General features: G+C 43.7%; 1 protein-coding gene across 1 annotated transcript in view; it reads right to left on the reverse strand.

The window, feature by feature from the left end:
- PAPPA (pappalysin 1) overlaps positions 1–18,089 on the reverse strand; it is a 181,902-nt gene extending 163,813 nt beyond the window's left edge. The window contains exon 1 of the mRNA XM_026860379.1: positions 17,418–18,089. Coding sequence (XP_026716180.1) covers positions 17,418–17,814 — 397 coding nt within the window. The 5' untranslated portion in view covers positions 17,815–18,089. The remainder of the gene's footprint in view (positions 1–17,417) is intronic.
- Positions 18,090–18,383: the final 294 nt, after the last annotated feature.

An 18,383-nucleotide genomic window follows, 5' to 3' on the forward strand; every position in this document is an offset into this window, starting at 1 on the left:
AGCTTTTACACCATTGCACAATGCATGTGTGTTTGTGGGGGGGAGGTTAGGGCTGGAGAACAAAGAAGGAAATCTAGTGGCACCTAAATCAAACATTATGATCAATGAGGGAGTGGGAAGAGAACCTGGGGAGCGGGGACAACCTTACAACCTTCCCAGGATCAGACAGATGGCCAACATCCACATTATTACAAAAACAAAACAAAACCAAAAAATTCCATGAATGCAAACTAGGGCACCCTGCAAAGAGACTGTAAAAATCACATCATGATACCTTCGATTTGTCTTTATAATTGAGGGGCATTTCCACATGAAACAGTTCTAGTTATTTAATTGGATTTTGAGAACATTCTTGGGCAGATACTTTGTGAATGCAAAACTGAGTAGTTCCAGTGAATTTACACTGATTTATATCATGCAAGGTCTTTGCCTTTGTGAGAATTAAATATCTTATTGTACAAATATCTTAGATCTTTTCCAGACTCAAATATCTTATTGCATCTGGCTTTGCCATATGCCTGCATCTTTCCTGTACTAATAGAAACAACTGAGGAATTTACCAATCTTAAAAGGAGCGTCTCCGATGCAATACTCGGAACAGCATGCACTAACAGCAGGCAGGACGGAGCGCATTGTGCCTGTTTTCTGCTGTCGCTTTTGAAAGGGATCCGGGCCTTCTCTAATCATGACTATTTCATGCCTCAAATTCCCCGCTCCATACTTGCATACAAGTTCCAAACCCATACACAAACCACAGAGATATTTCTGCTTTCTAGGAAACATCCTGCTGAAAAAACCTGCCTCTCTAACATGATATAACTATTATAGTATGCATTCCAGATAGGCTGTAGTCACCACATACTAACCTAAGTATATAATTTTAGAGCTCTGTTTTTCTGCCCAGTTTGAATCCAATTTCATTTGTTTTGGTATGATTTTCCTCCTGGAAATACCTGAGCTTGTATTTTTGCTCTACAAATATCAGTGATCACCTGATCTGTGAGCACAAATAAATAGACATCTAAAAGAAAATTCTCACACAGATACTCATGATGTCTTAGAAGTGTACAGAGACAAATTCACACCTATTAAACCAAAGGCTGTAGCTGAAAATTCAGGCTTCAGTTCTTAAAGGACAAGATGGGACAGCGATGGGCAAACGTCCAAAGGGTCATAATTCTACTTCGCTTTCCATAAGCGTTGCCAAAGTCAAATGCTTCTCAAAAGTAATTGACCTTCTCAAGTCTGCAGAACTCAGAGAAAAATGTAAAAGAAACAAGCTACCTTGGAAGATTTTTGGCAATTCTTGTGTTTAGCTGAGCAGCAGGAAATATCGTATGTCCAACCTTTTTTGTGTTATTTCAGCCCTTCCACTTCTGGTTAAATTTGGAACCAAAGAAATGAAGACTAACGAAATAGCATGTACATGTACTACTTTCTCTGTGCGTAGGCCTATATATACACGTGCACATGGGTTTCAGGGAACAGACTGGGGCATTTTGAGCACTTGGCTTAAATCTGAATTTTGAGGAATAGTATCCAGCTAGGGATGGCTCAAATGAAACGGAATCCTGTCTCAGAGCACTAATTACCTTTGATAGGTCTTTGGTCTATATTTTCTGTTTGCAACTGAAGCCAAAGTCACAGGAATAGGTCATTACAACATAGAGCCTACAAATCCTTCTGGACTGCTGTTCTGCCCTGAGACTGTGAGACAGACCACCCAACAAGGAGATGACAAGCAAAAGTCACCCCAAGCTTATTCTCTGCCTTCTCATTCACTTCTTTGTTTTTAATGGATGTCTGCTGTGTTAGCTTCACAGTCCTGACATTGTCAATGCTCCAGCTTCCAGAGGGAAACCTTGATTTTGCTCCCCGAAGTTTGTATTCTAGAGGTAAATTCTTGGCTTCTTTGAAGTCAACTGTAGAACTCTTACTACCCAGTGAGAAAAGATTTCAGTCTTGCTTTTCGGCTTGTCTTCAGACTAGCACACGGGGCTGTCATTGCTGAGCACACCATTGTGGTTACAGGTGACAAAATCTAAACAAGATTAACAACATAAGAAACAGAGCCTGATAATTCAACTATAGTGATGCCCAGGAGACCCTACAAAGAGCTGGAAATATTATAGTCATTAGAAATATCCTACCAGTCTCAACGAGAATCCATAGAAATGCTGGAAAATTAAAGGATTTGAAATGAGCATCCTAGTGCTACCTGTACTTTACCGTTGGCTTAAATTATTTTTGCGGTAATAGCTGTAAACCTCAAAATAATCTGACATTAGAAATACTCAGACAAAATACAGGTGAGGACCAAACTAAGTCCTCTTTAAAGAACTTTGAATTGGGAAAAACACCCAGATTTAATTTGAAAGTTATGGTGACAGACCTTTCAACTCAGAAAGGTTTTTCAAAGATTGACTACTCTCAGGGCTAAAATACTGCATTTTCTCTGTGTTCTGAAGTTGCTTAGCCTCCATGTGCATCCATCGGATTTACTCGTGTCATCTATCATCAGATTTCCAACCTCAAATTATCAGATTAATATTCCTCAAACATATATTTAAAGATTACGATGATCAAGTCCCCTCTTAAGCTTCTTTAGGCAAATACTTTAAGACTTTTTATAAATCATATAATTATTGTCACTGTTATTTTTTTTCTCTAAATCCTCTTCCATACAACATTCTTCTTAAACTGTGGACACCAGAACTGGACAAAGTGCTGCAGCAGCAGCTACTCCAGTGTCAATACAAGGATAACACAACCTCCGCAGTCCCGTTCAATGCTTCCTTGTTTACATAGCCAACGATGACTCTAAACCTTTGGCCACAGCATCACATTGGCAGCTCACATTTACATGCTTTATCTACTCCAACAGGCAGTTACTCCTACACATTTAGCTTCCAGGTGAAAGACCCTTCCCCCACCATCCACCCTTCATGTATGACCTGCCGCCCGTCTTCCTGTATGTATGACTTCACATTTGGCTTTATTCTAATGCATACTGTTTGCATGTTCTCAATTTTTGAAAACACCCAAATGAGAGTCCTGTTTTGGTCATTGTTTACCACTCCCTGAACTCTGCAACATCTGCAAATTTTATCAGCACTGATTTTATGTTTTCTTGCAGGTTGTTGACAGAAAATATTAACTAGTAAAGAGCCAAGATTGCATTGTGCTGAATAGGAGGGAATGTGGCCAGAGTCACACTGTTCAGGCAACAGCTCTGTTTTTCAGTGGGGGAAAATAAATACCTGTGATACTCATGAATACGAGCTTACACAAGTCAAGAGAAAAGAGATGGGACAAATAGATAAGTAGGAGATTGGCAAGATATGTCTCTGTCTTGTTGTCTCTTTGGCATTCTACAACCTCGGTCTTCTCATTATAGCAGCAGAGAGCTGCAGGGACCTAGCACAACCCTGGCCAATGGGACTTCTTGGCTGAGCAATTCTTCTTTTCAGTACAATAGAGGCATTTGCTGTTTACAGCATCATACATGATCAAAGCACTGCACTGATGCTATTATCTCATCCTGACAAACAGCATCTCTCTGAGGGCTGCTGAGAACCATTACCCACCTTCACAGATGGAAAGGACAGAGCTGAAGGCACCTCAGAGCAATTGCAAAGTAGCAACTAAAACCCCAGAGCAACCTGTGCACCTCCAACCACTATGCCACAAAATAAGCAGCTTGAATTAGCAGAAGAGAGAGCCTGCTTCTCTCTTGCACAGCAGTTTCATCACTGCTGAAACAAACACCCTTTCTTTCTCCCAAAACATCTAATTTATCGCTGAAGGAAATCTCTGTTCTCTTTCCGAAACCACCAGCCAAAAAGAAACCTCTACCCTTTGCAACTGCCGCTGTTTTCTTCTCTGCCAACTACTCTCCGTCTCTCCTTCCCTTACAGAACATCTTGTTGCAATGCCCTTCTATAGTAATTTTCATATAAAAACATGGGTCTCGTCAAGCTTGCCCTGTCACCAGTGTTTGACAAGTGTCAGAGAAACTCCATAAAAGCCAGACTGTGAGTTTGTCAGTGCAAAGGACACCATGTGTTGAACACATTGACAGTTCTCAATAAATAACATCCCTGCTGAACAGCTGGTTGGATTGCTTGGGTTTGGAAGAATGTTGGCCACATTGCCTACTTACGTGCATCGTCCTTGATGATGCACAGAAGATCCTGTTCATGGGGAGTGGAAATACATCACTTCCAGAAGATACCAAAGTTTGTTTGTTTTTTTTAAAATGTATTGGGACACAGGTTTATGGTCACTTTCAGACATACAGATGTGTAAGAAAGTGTTGGCTCCTTGATATAGGTGCAAGAGACATTCATCCGGAGGGAGAGGACATGAGAGACAGGCGATGATAGGAAAAGCTACCCTAATCTCATTTTCTTCTTCCCTCTCTCATGAAATACACAGCTCCCATTTCAGTTAGTGCATTCTTAAGTATCAAAGCACAGAAACTGTTCACCAAAACAGCTTGGCTTTCACAGTGTGACACAAAACACATGGTGGGGCATATAGGCCCTTGCTTCTGTCTCTATCATCAGCACTTGAGGCAGAGGGAGGAGTTTGGTCCAGTGCTCAGCCTCCTACTGCTGCAAGGTGGCTTCTCCCATGAGTGCAAGTGCTCCTGGAACGTCTTTGCTGCCAACTCCCAAACTGCAGAAACCTTTGGAGAAGAAACACAGACCCCTCGCAGTATCATTTGCCTCTGCGAGATGCAGCTGCTGTTGCTTCCCTCTCTGGCTGTTCCATGGAGCCTGCAGGTGTTTGGATACAGTCATTTCCCAGTAAAACTGGTGGTATGCTGATGTTTAACATAAAATAAAATAAACCCCTAGTATTACAGCATATAGCTGAAGACCACCCCTGTTTGAGCATTGCCTCTGGTGAGACATAGAATGTAAACAGTCTGTTTGATTAAACCATCTCTAGCAAGAGGACTTTGGGGAATTCCAGTCTTTCCCAGTGCAAAGAGCAGAAGATACTCTGCTCTTCATTAATTCAGAGCTCTTCAAAGGGCAAGAATGAATCGCTCAACTTTCCTCCTAGGAGAAACTGTTGATAGTTATCCTGGATTTCTCGGAGGAAGCTCACCAGTATAAATCAGGTCCGTTTCCACCCCCCCCCACCCCCACCCCCCTCTTTATTTAATCTGTTCACAGGCAAAGGGATTGTGCAACAACTGATAAACTTTGTCCATGCTGCAACACAAAACGCTCATTTCTGATTGCCTTCCCCCCGCTTTGGGGTGGGAGGTGGAGAGACCACACTGGAATAGCCTTACAGATAAGGCCATTAATTACATTACAGAAAATATTTGTGCAATAAGAGAAATTGCTCTTTCAACAAAAAGCAACAGATAAGACTTCTTTAAACCATCACATTTTAAGGTATGGAGATTCTGCCAGCACTGGAGACCTTTTGTAATACATCCAAAAACTTCAAGACTCTTTAAACTAGTAGTGGGACCACAACTATCACATCTATTATATCTGTATAAACCCCCTTCTTCCCAATTTCCTAAGATGCTCCTTATGGAAGATGGGGAGCCTGGGATGGTGACTTGCGTGCTGTACTGATACCACACCTCTGCATGAGTGAGGAACCACAGCCCTGACAAGTGCTGCTGCCCTACTCCCAGAGCGTCTCTTTATCAGATAATTTTTCCATCCATTCTGAGTGGCTAGAAGAGCTCTTTAGAGGATCCCAGTGTCTCTTGGAAGGAAACAACACACAATTTCCTCACCTCCTGTCTGAGAACACCAAGGTGCAGTACTAAAGGCACAACCCAGGAGCAGTCACAAGAAAATGGACTTTTACTTGGGTTCCCCCTGTGCTGTAAGGGGTTTTGTGGACCTCTGGAGGTAATTAAAGCATTTTGTGTTTTCCAGCTGTCAGCACCATTACCGTGCCCATCTGTCCCTTGCTCCAGAGCTCATGGTGACTACACAGTCCCATGGTATCTACTTCCTTGGGTCCTGCTCATTTCTACCGCCTTAAGCTGGTGGTTCTGTGAGAGTGATGTGCAACATCAGATGTATCAGCCTCATGCCCAGACTATAGTAGGACAATTATCCTTTGGGCTATTTTAGTCCTTTTACAGCCTTTGCGCAACTCAAGAGCAACAGTTTTGCCAGGAGCCAGAATCTAGGTTTCAGTGTTTGAAAAAAAAAAAATAAAATCACTGGATTTATCAAGAAAAAAATCTACAAGTTCATTGAAGCTACCCTTCCTGCTCGGGGTTCCTGAATACTATCCACACTGATTTTATTGCAAATTGAGTCTAGAATTTTACTCCCTCTTTTTTCATATTTTCCATGACGGAGGGAAAAGAAGAGAAAGACGCACGGTTATACAGACAGGCAAACATCTCATCAAAGAAACTCCTACAAGCAGATGCAGAGTAGGAAACATCCAGCAACCCTGCTGGCTCCAACCCACTGCCTGGACCTGAATGCATGGTTGATTTTCATTAACTAACATTTCTTCCTGTGAACTTCCTCTGAGGGTGTTTGTTTATAAACAGAGGAGGGGATATTATTGCTGGAGATGGGACAGTATGGGAGGGGGTGACAAAGTTTAGGGCCACAAGACTGGAGAGTAGAGTTCAGAAGTGTTTGTTGCCAGAAACACAAAGGGCTCACTGTAAAACTGGTATATGGCCTAATTTCACAGTCTAGAGGGATTACGATAGGTATATACAGAAAATGCTCCAAAAAGTAAAAACAACCCCACATTGTACAAATGTTTCCCACTGCATCACCATAACCATTACACACCCAAATTAAACCATCAACAGCGGTGACGGTGGTTGGAGGTTGTTCTCCATGACATCCACTCCTCAGCTTGTTCATTTTCCCCATTTCATGCACTCTGTCTCAGCCCCAAATTCTACATGTTCAGCAGTCTGGAGCAGCCCCCCTGATTTCCTCTCCAAAGGAGTTACTCTAGGTTTACATTGGTGTGTTCAACAGCAGTCTGGCTTGTACTGCTCACCCTTCCCTCTGCCAAGTACATGTTTCAAAATCGTGTGCGTAATGCGTTTAGCTAACATTTGCTTTTTCTCCCAGTATTCCTTTTCCCTCTGAACATCTCCATTCATGATCACAGGAGGCTTCCAATTCTTGTCTAGTTTATGCTGAAAATAATTCTCATTAAATTATCACTGGTGAAAGGTGCTGTTTTGACCTCAGAGAGACTGCTCTGTTTATCCGCAAGACAGATGCAATGTAAGACAGTAGTAATGCAAGCTCCAGATTTCAACCTTAGCACCTCCGACTTTACAAACACAGATGCTGCTGAATTCAGAACAAAATCGTGTGGATTGTATGATGTACAGCCTCCCTGTTGATGCTCCTGACAGAAACACCGGTCAATTAGCCATGAGAGCGTGCACTAGATGATGATCCCTCTCCAAAACAGTCAGCGGCACTAACACGCTGTGTGCAAAGCCCCTGCTGCAATCTCTCACCTGGTCCATATTTAACTATAGGGTAAATGAGTTGCTTTTACCCTTAATTAATAATCTGAGATATCCAGAGGCAGATTTTCAGCATTTCCTAGGAAGGTAAGCAGTTACGACTTACATATTTTACAAGCTGTTTCGGCAAGTCAATATATTAATCAATGTGCAGATGTATCAAAAATATCAAAGTATTCCGATTTAAATAAGAGTACTCTGAACTAAGGGGCTTCGGTGATATTTGCTTTTCTCTATCATTATGGGCTGCATATGCTGTTCCATTTGAGAAATACAATGATCCATGCTGATTCAAACATCACCAGCATGTCTGGTTCAGAGATATTAATTCCAGAACATCTGATTTTCTGCCACCTCCAAAGAGCTCATGTCACAAATGCCAACTGCCTTCTTCACCCATTCCCCATGCTGCCAGTGCTTTCAGCAGTGTGACCCCAGGTAAGAGACTTCATCATCACCATTAGCTCAGTACAGCAATTACCCAGCGAAGAACCATCAGCAGCTACAAAGAAATATCCTACAAGAATTGGGGTGTGCTGACTTCACATGAAGAACCACCTAGGCTGAGGAATAACTGTCATCACCCTTAAAAAAAGAGTTTAACAAAAGGCCAAGCCTGCTGGGCTCTGTTTCTAGCTCTGTCACCAACACACCACCACATCTTGGACAAAAGAGAGCATCCCTCTGTTCCTCAGTTTCCCTGACTTTAAGGTCAATGTTATCTCACATCTGAGAATCTTATCACCGCCATCAGCAGGATGTTTTGAGGCATTTATCAGGACTACAAAACCACTATCCTACTGCAATGATAAAGGAAAATAACAGCACTAGGATAACATTAGTATACGAGAAAAAAAAAAAAAACAAAACAACCTACATTCAAAACTAAGTAACACTGGTAAACATGAAGGCCTCTCCTTTCCATTTCTTTCCTTGTCTTAAATAAAACAAATAATGGTGATAAGATCTCTTTCCTCAATCCAGTGGATGATCTTTGTGAATATGCCTCCAACACTAACAGCAGAGAATAGGCAAGGGAGAAGACGAAGGAGGAAAGGAGCCTGCAGCTGATGCTCGGTGTCAGGAACAGGGCTGCTCTTCTCCCAATTCCATGACGACAGAAGACTCCTGGGAATCAGATGAGAGAGGGGAGGATGGGTCAGAGGAGAGAAATCCATATGGGAAAGTGATTTAAAGCAAATAAAGAGACAATAAATTAGATAAGGAAAAGGAGGAAAAACACAGCAGAGGGGAGGAAGGAGAAGAGATAAAACAGCCCTAAGTATCACTCAAAGGAAAGACTCAAGGAAAGCCTACCAGACCCCAGGAGTGGATCAGCAAAGAACAGAGTGGTTTTCTTCTCTAACACAGAAATGTTTTGCTTTCATGAGCTGGTATCATGTCTCACAGATGCTGCTTCACCAGGCCCGTTCCAGATGCTTCTCAGTTTCACTTCACCCTCACTCCCTCTTTGTGAGAACAACTGCTCGCTCCTTGTTTGTGTACTGCTAGGATGGATATTAAACAGAACAATATCGATAATTCCTGGAAATATGCATGAGCATATGCCTAAGCACACAAACACACAGCCTGCTTACCCTCTGTTCCCACAGCGTTTCCAACACGAGTTGGCTGAAGCCACCAAGCGGGTGGCCACCCTTGGTCTGAAAGGAGGGGATACCACCCTCCTGCGGCAAAAGAAGATGAAAACGATGGAGAGTGTAGGGTTACCCACGGCACACGCTTGCTAGGAAGGAGGAAACAAGCAACTGTGCGGAGCAGGAAGAAGGGAAAGGCGGGGGAATCAAGGACACCAGATAGTAGAGAAAGAACTGAGACTATGATGGTGATAAGAGAGGGTGGAGAGATTGGACGGGAAAGTTACACACTTACATCACCCAGCAAAACAGAAAACTGTACGGCGTGTTTTGAATAAAAGCTCTCTTTAACACTAGAAAAAAAACAACAAACTAACCCCCCAAAAAAGAAGAGGAAGGTTGAAAGAGACAGAGGCCAAAGTAGAATTTGGAGTATGGCAAAACCAACAAAAATAAACATGTCCATTGCCCTTGGCCAACTTCTCTGACGTTAGGGCTTCACAATTTTTCTTTTCTTGTGTCCAAAGCAAGAAAGGACAGCAAAATAAAGGATGTTAACAAGGACCATGGAAGGGTCCAGGCTGTAGAGGAGGGATGCAGAAGACTCTCTGAAATCAGAGCCTATGCCAGAGTCAGACAAGGCTAACGGTATTTTTTCACGATCTTGAACAGGTTTGGTATCAAATCCATGCTGCCTGCATAAATGTAACAACATTAATCCAGCCCCATTCTCATCAAGGGATTATCTGACTTATATTTATATTTGTTCACAGTTGTAACTGTGATACATACTGCACCTTCACTTGGTGCTGGCAACCTTATGGATGTTGAACAGTTGTAAACTAAGGAAATTGTTCTGTTCACTATGAACAAGGATCACAGAAAGCAAAAGTCTGGGATAATACATTGTTCTCTTTTTAACTCACCTTTTTCAGTTCTGCTCTGCTTATGTTCAGAGTAAGAGTACTTTGACTTCATGGATGGCTCTGGGGAGAGTAAACTTTATAATAGGCACTAACATCAAATCAAAGCAGTTTACAAGATCTGCCACTTGTGTCAGAATATGTGGGGAAATAAACAAGCTGCTCTTCCTTGATCATTGGAGTTTAAATGCTCTATTGATCTGGGAAAAAAATCAAAGGTGCTTTGGAAATTGTGTGTGTGTGTGCATGCATGCTCACACCAGAGAAAATGGAGAGAAATGTAGGGACAAGCAGAAATTAACAGAACAACCAAGCGTTTCTTCTCCACAGAAAGCTGAAATAAAACTAAGAATCATATCCAGATGTCATCTACCCCAAGGTAGGGAAATACCCATGGAGCGATGTAAGTATGTCAGAAGAAAAGTACACCTTCATATTTAGAAGTCCCATTTTTTTGGAAAATAAACAAACAAAAAGGACAGCACAGCCAATTGTTCTGTGCCCAGAACAATGCATGAAGTAAATGTCCAGAACCTAGGAAAGAGAAAAGTTCAATAGATTTTGCATATTTGAAATACGAAGAGTAATATATAGGGATCACGTAAAGGCAGTATTAGATGAAAAATTTAGTAGTATGGAGAGAGAAGGTTAAATGAAGAAGAAAGATGATATTAGACTAGCTCATATAGTTCAGAGAAAAATGTACAGGGTTTTTCTCAAACAAACATTTTCAGAATAATCTGGAATACAAGATTGGAAGAAGTAAAAATGTAGTAAAGTGAACGCGTTCATTCTCACTATGACGGGATGTAGGAACTGCCACACAGGCTAAGACCAGAAAAGGGTGGGAAATATTTGATAAAATATTTTTCTCAGGAAAAAGGGAAATTAATCAAAACAGTCTATCTGTGGGAAAGGATCAGTTCTGGCAAATATTCTAACTTAAAATTTCAATAGAAGTTTCATAACTGTCAAAACACCTGATTCTTTTTTAGCTTTCTGAAAATAAGAAAGCTGATATCTTTTACCAGCAAATGTTTTTCTTTCTCATACTTAACACTTTTCTAAACCAATGCTTTGGATTTTAGGTACTTAAGATGTTGTCAATCTGTCCTTCTCTTTTCCTGTCTTACGTTATAGTGGTGACTCTTGGTCTTAGCTAAAGATCTTTGGTTTATAGTAGAGCACTGGGAAATTTTCTGTGTCCTGTGCTATATCAGAACCTACAAAGTGGATATTCTGTGAATGTTTGGACTAATTATCTGCTGTTATATCCCTGACGCTGCAGGGGACTGAATTTGCCAACCCAGGTGGTCCCTTCTCTGCTTCTGCTCCTATATTTTCTATCAGAGAAAAGAAAAGGGGAGTTGAAAAAACAACGGCTAAAATTGGAAGCAAAACTATTATACGGGAACATTTCAGCTGACCCCAGTCATGGAAGGGTTTATTTTTGTTTTTTCAATATGTCTTTTTGAAAAAAGCCACTATATTTTGGCTCTTTTTTCTGGCTCAGGCCAGCATGAGCAATGAAAATCCAAGGTGAAAGCGTTCAGTTAATCCCATGGTCTTGAGAGCACCTAAACCCCACTGGTCCTGCAGTATTTCTGTGTTAAAGCTGCTCGGGCAAGCGTCATGGCTGCACCTCTCTTGCGACAGACCTGTGGAGTTTGGCACCTATGTCCTGACGGAGTCAGACCTGGACTCCAAAGAAGGCATTTCTCCACCAAAAATCCCTGCTCCACCCAGCTGGCGTGTCCCGGCTGCGCTGAACCAGGGTCGGGCCCCAGTCACCAGGGAGGTGTCTGCCAGCGGCTCGGCTCTTTGCTGTTGGACGCACCCAACCAAGGATCTCTCCCGCCCTTGGCAAAGGCTGACGATCACACGAAGTTCGTGCAGCAGCATCAGAAAACTCCTGGGCCTGCTGAAAGCAGAGAATTGTCCCATCCTTTGTGAGAAAAATGAAAGGCACCTACCTTAGTGGGGAGTCAGGGTTAGTGTCACCCCTCCCAGCCACTGCAGTGCTCAGTCTGACCTCTGGGATTTGGGACTGAAAAGCTCATCCCTCACTATGCCACATGTGGCTGGTGCTGATGGTGGGCATCTCCACCTCACGCAGCATCGCCATGGCCTCAGGATCCCCTTGGACATCTGCAACGCTCCCCTGGCACCACGTGGGGAGGTGATGTGGGGACCCAGAGAGCAGCTTCAACCTGATGCAATAACTTTAAAGCATCTGAATCACCGACCAGATCTGTCTTTCTGTGATGACTTAGCGTGCGAAGGGTCTCCAAGGGCTTCTTCTCGCCCTCACCACCGAGGCCTGCCTGCTGCAGTTCTGCTCTGCGCTTCTCCAGACGTCTCCACAAATCCCTGAGGAAAGCCCTGCTCCTGTTCTCTCTCCAAACACCATCCCCTTAGCTTGCTTTTTGCCTTGCACGAGTTTTTCTAACTGAAACAGGCTGGCTTGAAATAAATCAGGCCGAAATGAAGCTTGGAGAAGTGAGCTCAACCTGGGACACATCTCCGTGCCTACAGGAGACAGCCATACATCATTTAGGAATCTAAATTTACCATCCCTCATGCACAGAGTCAAATTTTCCTCTTTCTTTTATTACCTTTTTATTAATTAGAGCAGCCTACATGTAAGTATTTTAAGACGAAAAAAACCCAACTTTCTTCTAACTGTGCTGTTCTGACTCCAGTGTGTAGCTGGTCAAAAGAATAAGATCAGTTAAAGTTGGAAATCTTATGGAAAGAAGACTTCTTTTTCTTTTCCAACTTCTGCCTGTTGTCCCAGCTTCTGCAGGCTGAAGGAAATGTGCTGTTCAAATGTAAATATTTAGTAAATGACAAGCTATACCGTACTTTTTTCAGTGGCTTATTAGCCAAGCCTTATCCAGATCCATCGTTATGAAGTTGCTAATCATTTGAACCCATCTTCAGTGAAGCCAAAACCACAGTTACCTGTAGCCTTCAGCAATGGTGTGTTGGAGGCTTGTCACCCTGGAGGAGCATCTGGGCAGGTGTCCAAGCTCCTGTCACTTCGTCCAGCCATTATGCCACTCCGCCCGTCACGCCCATCACCCTGGGACCTGGCACGTGCCAGTGCTAATTGAACAACAGAACTACAAGCTCTATGTTTGACTTGTGCTACAGTCCTTCATTCTATTACTTCGTTATAGATCAAACCAAGAAATGCATGCAATTAAAAAACAACAGGCTGTTGAAGATAAGAAAATGCTGCATTATCTATCTATTACTTTAATGCCAGTGAAATTCTGAGCAAGCTCTTCTTGAAAACATCCTCAAGCTCCCAACACACATGCTGCAAGGATCAGCTCTGGGGACAGGACTCACCTCACTGATTCTACCCCAAGTGTATTGAATCAATACCAGGCTCCAAAACTTCAGAAGGAAACCAAAATAACCCCCAAAAGTAAACATATATTCTTAAACCCTGTGGAGGGAACAGACAGATGCAGTGTCAATTACGTATCTTTATAATTGCCCACTTATTGGACCCCGACACAGATGTTTCTCAGTCTCTTACACACAAGAGCTGTGGCTTTAAGTGAGCTCCACTGTGCTGATTTTGGCATTTCTTTCCCTTTGGATTCTGCTGCAGTTTTATGTTCATCAAGGACTGAAGTTGGGAAAACATAGGCACTCCCTTACATATGAAGCTTTATTAAGTTGGGATCATGCTCTCTGTTGGCAGGCAGAGGAATAGAGAGACAGAGGAGAATGAAACCGGGAAGGGAAAAAAAACCAAAACAAAACACAAATAACTTTCACTCTTCAGAGCAGGCACGCCTTCTTACTCTGGTTCCCGCTACCGATCATTCATCCCATTCCTCTCAGCTCCCAGCCAGTAAAGAGTCAACATCTCATTCCTACGAAAACATGAGCTATCCCGCTCCTGAACCATATAACCAGAAAACACACTGACAGGGACTCGGGAGGATCCTGTTTCTTAGGATGGAGTTGCATTTCCACGGAAGAACTGAAATATCTTTGATTACAACAGAAGCAAGGTCAACAGTGCTTTGAAGCGTCTTATTTTGCATGGCATGTGTCTCACCTAACTTGACTAGAGCCTGGACCTTAACTCCTTCCTTCACAACTGGAGATGCATTCAAAGACTCTACAGGGGAAAGTGCACAAACTTGCATGATTAATACCATGTGCACATGTGTGTGTTTGTAAGAGGGATGTACTGTGCTGTGTGGTAGGTACGCGCATCCAAGGAGTGTTTGTCCAAGAACTGTGTGGCCCGGGGAAGGAGGCAAGAACGCAGGAGCCGAGAGCTGGCTCTGCCGGAGAGCTGCACCGCGGGAGCTGTGCAAAAGAAGCACAGCCCAGCTCTGAAAATGCTTCTGAGCTTTTGCGTAACACAGATCAATGGGTCAGACTTCTACTTTTCCAACAGCTTCCCCTGACAAATGCCAAAACAGATATCAGTGAAGTCAAACAGGGCAGCAATAACATCACTGCCAACCAGCGTGAAAATTGGCAGAGCCTGGCACCAAGGACTGCCTATCATCAGAGACAGGGCATGGCCCGGCACAATGACGAACCCACTTAACAGCGCTGTAAAATTAGCCATTTATGAAAACAAATTGAATACTGCAGCAGAGGGTGACGTAAGGAGAGTTGGCTCCAGACAGAAACAGAAACTCCTGTAGCCTGGATTAGCAGAAGAGCTCTGTTATATCAGGGCTCAGGCGTAGAAGCTGATAACAACTTGGGTCCTACATGAGATTTTTAACAGACACAACAGGCCTCCCCTATAGGCACACATGCGGCTCCTACATGACCTGCAGTGACTACTACTTACATGCCAGCAAGGAGGGATGGAAGGGGGCAGTCAACACGGGCAGAAGCTGGGGGGGCAGAAAGTAGATGAAGATACAAGGAGGACTCCAAAAGAGAGATGTCTTCCTCCTGCGCTCTCCCTCAGATCTGTACAATCACACAGTTTCCCACTTTGCAACTGGGACAGAAGTTGGGGAGAAACTCACTTCTGGTACTGTCAGTAAATTTGACCCCATCCCTGGTGCCTGTCCCCCCCCCAACACCCAGAAGGGCTCTTGATTTCAGTGGGGTCCTACAGATGCAACTTCAACAGCAGAACAGGGCTCCTGAGTCTGTCACATCCCCAAACAGTGAAAATGAGAAAGCCAAGAGTTTTGGCAGCCAGAACCCTTGATTTCCTCATTGAGGGAAGCATAATCTCTCCCTAAGCTTGCTGCAGGTCTGGGAGGCTGTGGTGTGCGGAGGATACTCCGAGTGAGTTCCTCTTGGACCCCTTCCAGGTGTTTACACACAGAGCCAAACCTGGCTCCTCTTCAAGAGTGCGTGCGAGGAGGGGGAGGGGGAGCTTAAAAATAAAATAAAAATCACAAAGTCCTCCGGAGCTGAGCTGCAAGCTCTACAGTGCTAAACTGGGGCATTTCTTTTCATTTTTCACAGTGGAATATTATATCCATGCATAAAATGGGTCAAGTGTTATATACAGGCAACAACCCAACCTCCCCCATCCAATTAAAGTATTTTACTACAAATGATCTTTGTGTGTGTTTGTTTAGGTTCCCTATTGTGTGAATTAGAGATACTTGCACCAAAGACAGACACGGGGTCTTAGATGTTGGATTAAACACATTAAAAAATACACTGACTGTGTTTTGCCACTGATGAGATCTGTGTGAACCCAAATTCTGCCTTTCCTATCTTGAAAGGGAGGCACTTTGAGCCCTGGGGCTTAAGTTAAGATTGGGAACCAAGAAGAGTGGAGTATGAGAAAGCCAGGGGAAATAAAACAACTAATAACCTGTTTCACCCATGGAATGACTCAACTGCCTGTCCTGCTAAAGGCAAAAGGGACCAGCCCATGTCCAGCACCTCCTGCCCACCCCGGCAGCCACACACACAGTGTCCCCCTCCCCACAAGTGAGCAGAGCAGATGGGATTGGGGAAAGTTAAGGAAATACACTGCTGAGTTCATCTTAGGTTTTGTTTTCCTTAGGACCAAGCAACTTTCTTGCAAGGGGACAGTCAGGCAGGTCAGGGATGGGGCAGTGGCGATGGAGAAAATCGAAGGGCAGAGGCGAGCGGGGCTGGCGGGAGCAGCCGCGGTACCACCGGCACAAGCATCCGCTGCCTTCTGGTAGGAAGTGACTCCGGTTAAAGGGGAAATCCTCCCTGTCTCTTTAAGGCATCCTAGGACATGGAAAGTTTGTACTTTCAGGGAATCTCCTTGCCAGAAGAACTGTAAAACATGTCTTCCTTCCCCCCCCCCCCCAATATTGCTAATTTTTCTTTTTTTTTTTTTTTTTTTTTTTTTAAGGGCATTTCCATTTTCTATGACTTCCTTCAGAGCAAAGATGGATGTGGCGACATTTATAAGGGTTTGTAACCCTCCGAAAAGTATCCGATTTCACGACAACTTTGCTGCACTTTATCACTAAAGCGAGGAGAGGGCGGGAGGTGGTGGGAGGGGGGGGAGAGGGAGTGAACACAGGGGAAAAGAACCCAAATTGATGATGGGCTCATAAAATTTAAATAAGAAAAGTGCAATATTCCGCATTATTGTTCAGCTCAGACAGCTTAGACTGGTAGCTGCTTTGAGTACTAAATGATTTTATAGGGCTATTTGACCTTACAATCATTTGTGTTACACTTGCCATTTCTAAGGAGAGACAAAAATACTCCACACATCCTCTAGCTGCAGTGCTAGTCCCAGCCCTAGCTGAGTGTCGAGGGGTTGGGAACTTTATAAACTCATTTGATTCATTTGAGGTTTCACAATAGCCAAAAGTTCCTTTATAGCTTTTTGGAAACCACATGTGAACATTGCATCTGAAAAGGTAACAGTGAAGTACACTCAAAAGCTAATAAAAGTAAGGAAATCGTATAGGGACCTTAGATATGCATTTCTTTGCAGCCACACACTAGACACACACATTTCTTTTCATACATACATACAAGCTACTTTCAAATGGTCCAGTTACAGTTTTCCAACCTGAAAATTAGGTAAAAACCCACTGTAAAAGCTCTCTCTCCTATCTGCATCTTAATCCGTACACACAGAAATGAAGAAACTACCCAGGATACTGCCATTTCCCTATGCAAAAGTTTACATAACTTTTTCTGTGAGCATCTACTTTCAGACAGTTTGCCGAGCTCCGGTTATTTCACCAAATATATATATAACAAGCGCAGGCGAGCGTGTTTACACACGCACTCCCCTCCGTCTGTAGGTTGCAAGGCACACACGCACGGTCCAACGTCCACACACAGACACTACACACACGCACGCCTACAGCTGGCTGCTCTGCCGGCTCCCGCAACGTAAAAGGGATGCTGCAGCCACAGGCACCACGAACTACCTACCTGCAATGACAGCCGGAGATCTCTGTCCTCCTTCAGCTTTCAGCCACACTTGCAAAGTGAAGGCATCTCGGGGCAGCTCAATATCTGCCTTCAGCCGCAGCTGATCACCTTGTCCACTGAAATAGAGCGCCCTGCTCGGGGTAAGGGACTCCTCGGCGTCCTTTACCTCCCGCTGTTGCCTCCTGCGGGGGCCGTGCCCCGGCTCCAGCCCCGCAGTGGAGCGCCTTCCTCGGGCTAACCTGGTGGCACAGGTGCCCGGGGCAGTGTGGAGGAGCTGGCGGCTCTGCCTGGTGTCCCTTCGTGCCCTGCGGGAGCGCTCGTCCATCCCACATTCGGGTCCACTGGCTAGGGCTGTACAGAGAAGCGCAAGAGGCAGCAGCAAACTCCAGAGCTGCATTTCCAATCTTCCCCCCCCTTCTCCCCTGCAAATCCTCCCGATCTGCCAGCTTTGGGCTCCTCCTTGCCTTGACTTTCTTCTCTTGTTCACCCTTCTTGGTATTTGCTCTTTTTATAACCCTTCTCAGTTGCTTTTTCTTTTCTTTTTTTCTTTTTCTTTCTTTCTTTTTCCTGCTTATAGATTTTTTTCCCCTTAAAACAAATAAAAATAAAATAAATCAAAACTCCTTCTTGGTTGAAATGTATTTCTCTGTTCTTCCTCCTCTATCTGTCTTCTTCTCCTCTATTCCTCCACAGCTGGAATTCCTCTCTCTCTTCTTTTCTCTGCTGGATTTTCTTCCCTTTATTTTTTTCTTCTTAAAAAAAACACACACACACTCTCACACACACACACAAAACAAAACAAAAAACCAAAACAACACCAACACCCCCCCCCAGCTTTCTCCAAGACTCAGACCCACTGATTTCCCTCCCCCCAAAAGATGCTCTAATCTATTTATTTTTTTGGCCTCCTTTATAACATAAGCCACAACCCCCTCCTTCCCCCCAACCTCCCCCCCTCCCTTCTTC

The sequence above is a fragment of the Athene cunicularia genome (assembly GCF_003259725.1).
Source record: "Athene cunicularia isolate RWA chromosome 17 unlocalized genomic scaffold, athCun1 chr17_part1, whole genome shotgun sequence".
NCBI lineage: Eukaryota > Metazoa > Chordata > Aves > Strigiformes > Strigidae > Athene > Athene cunicularia.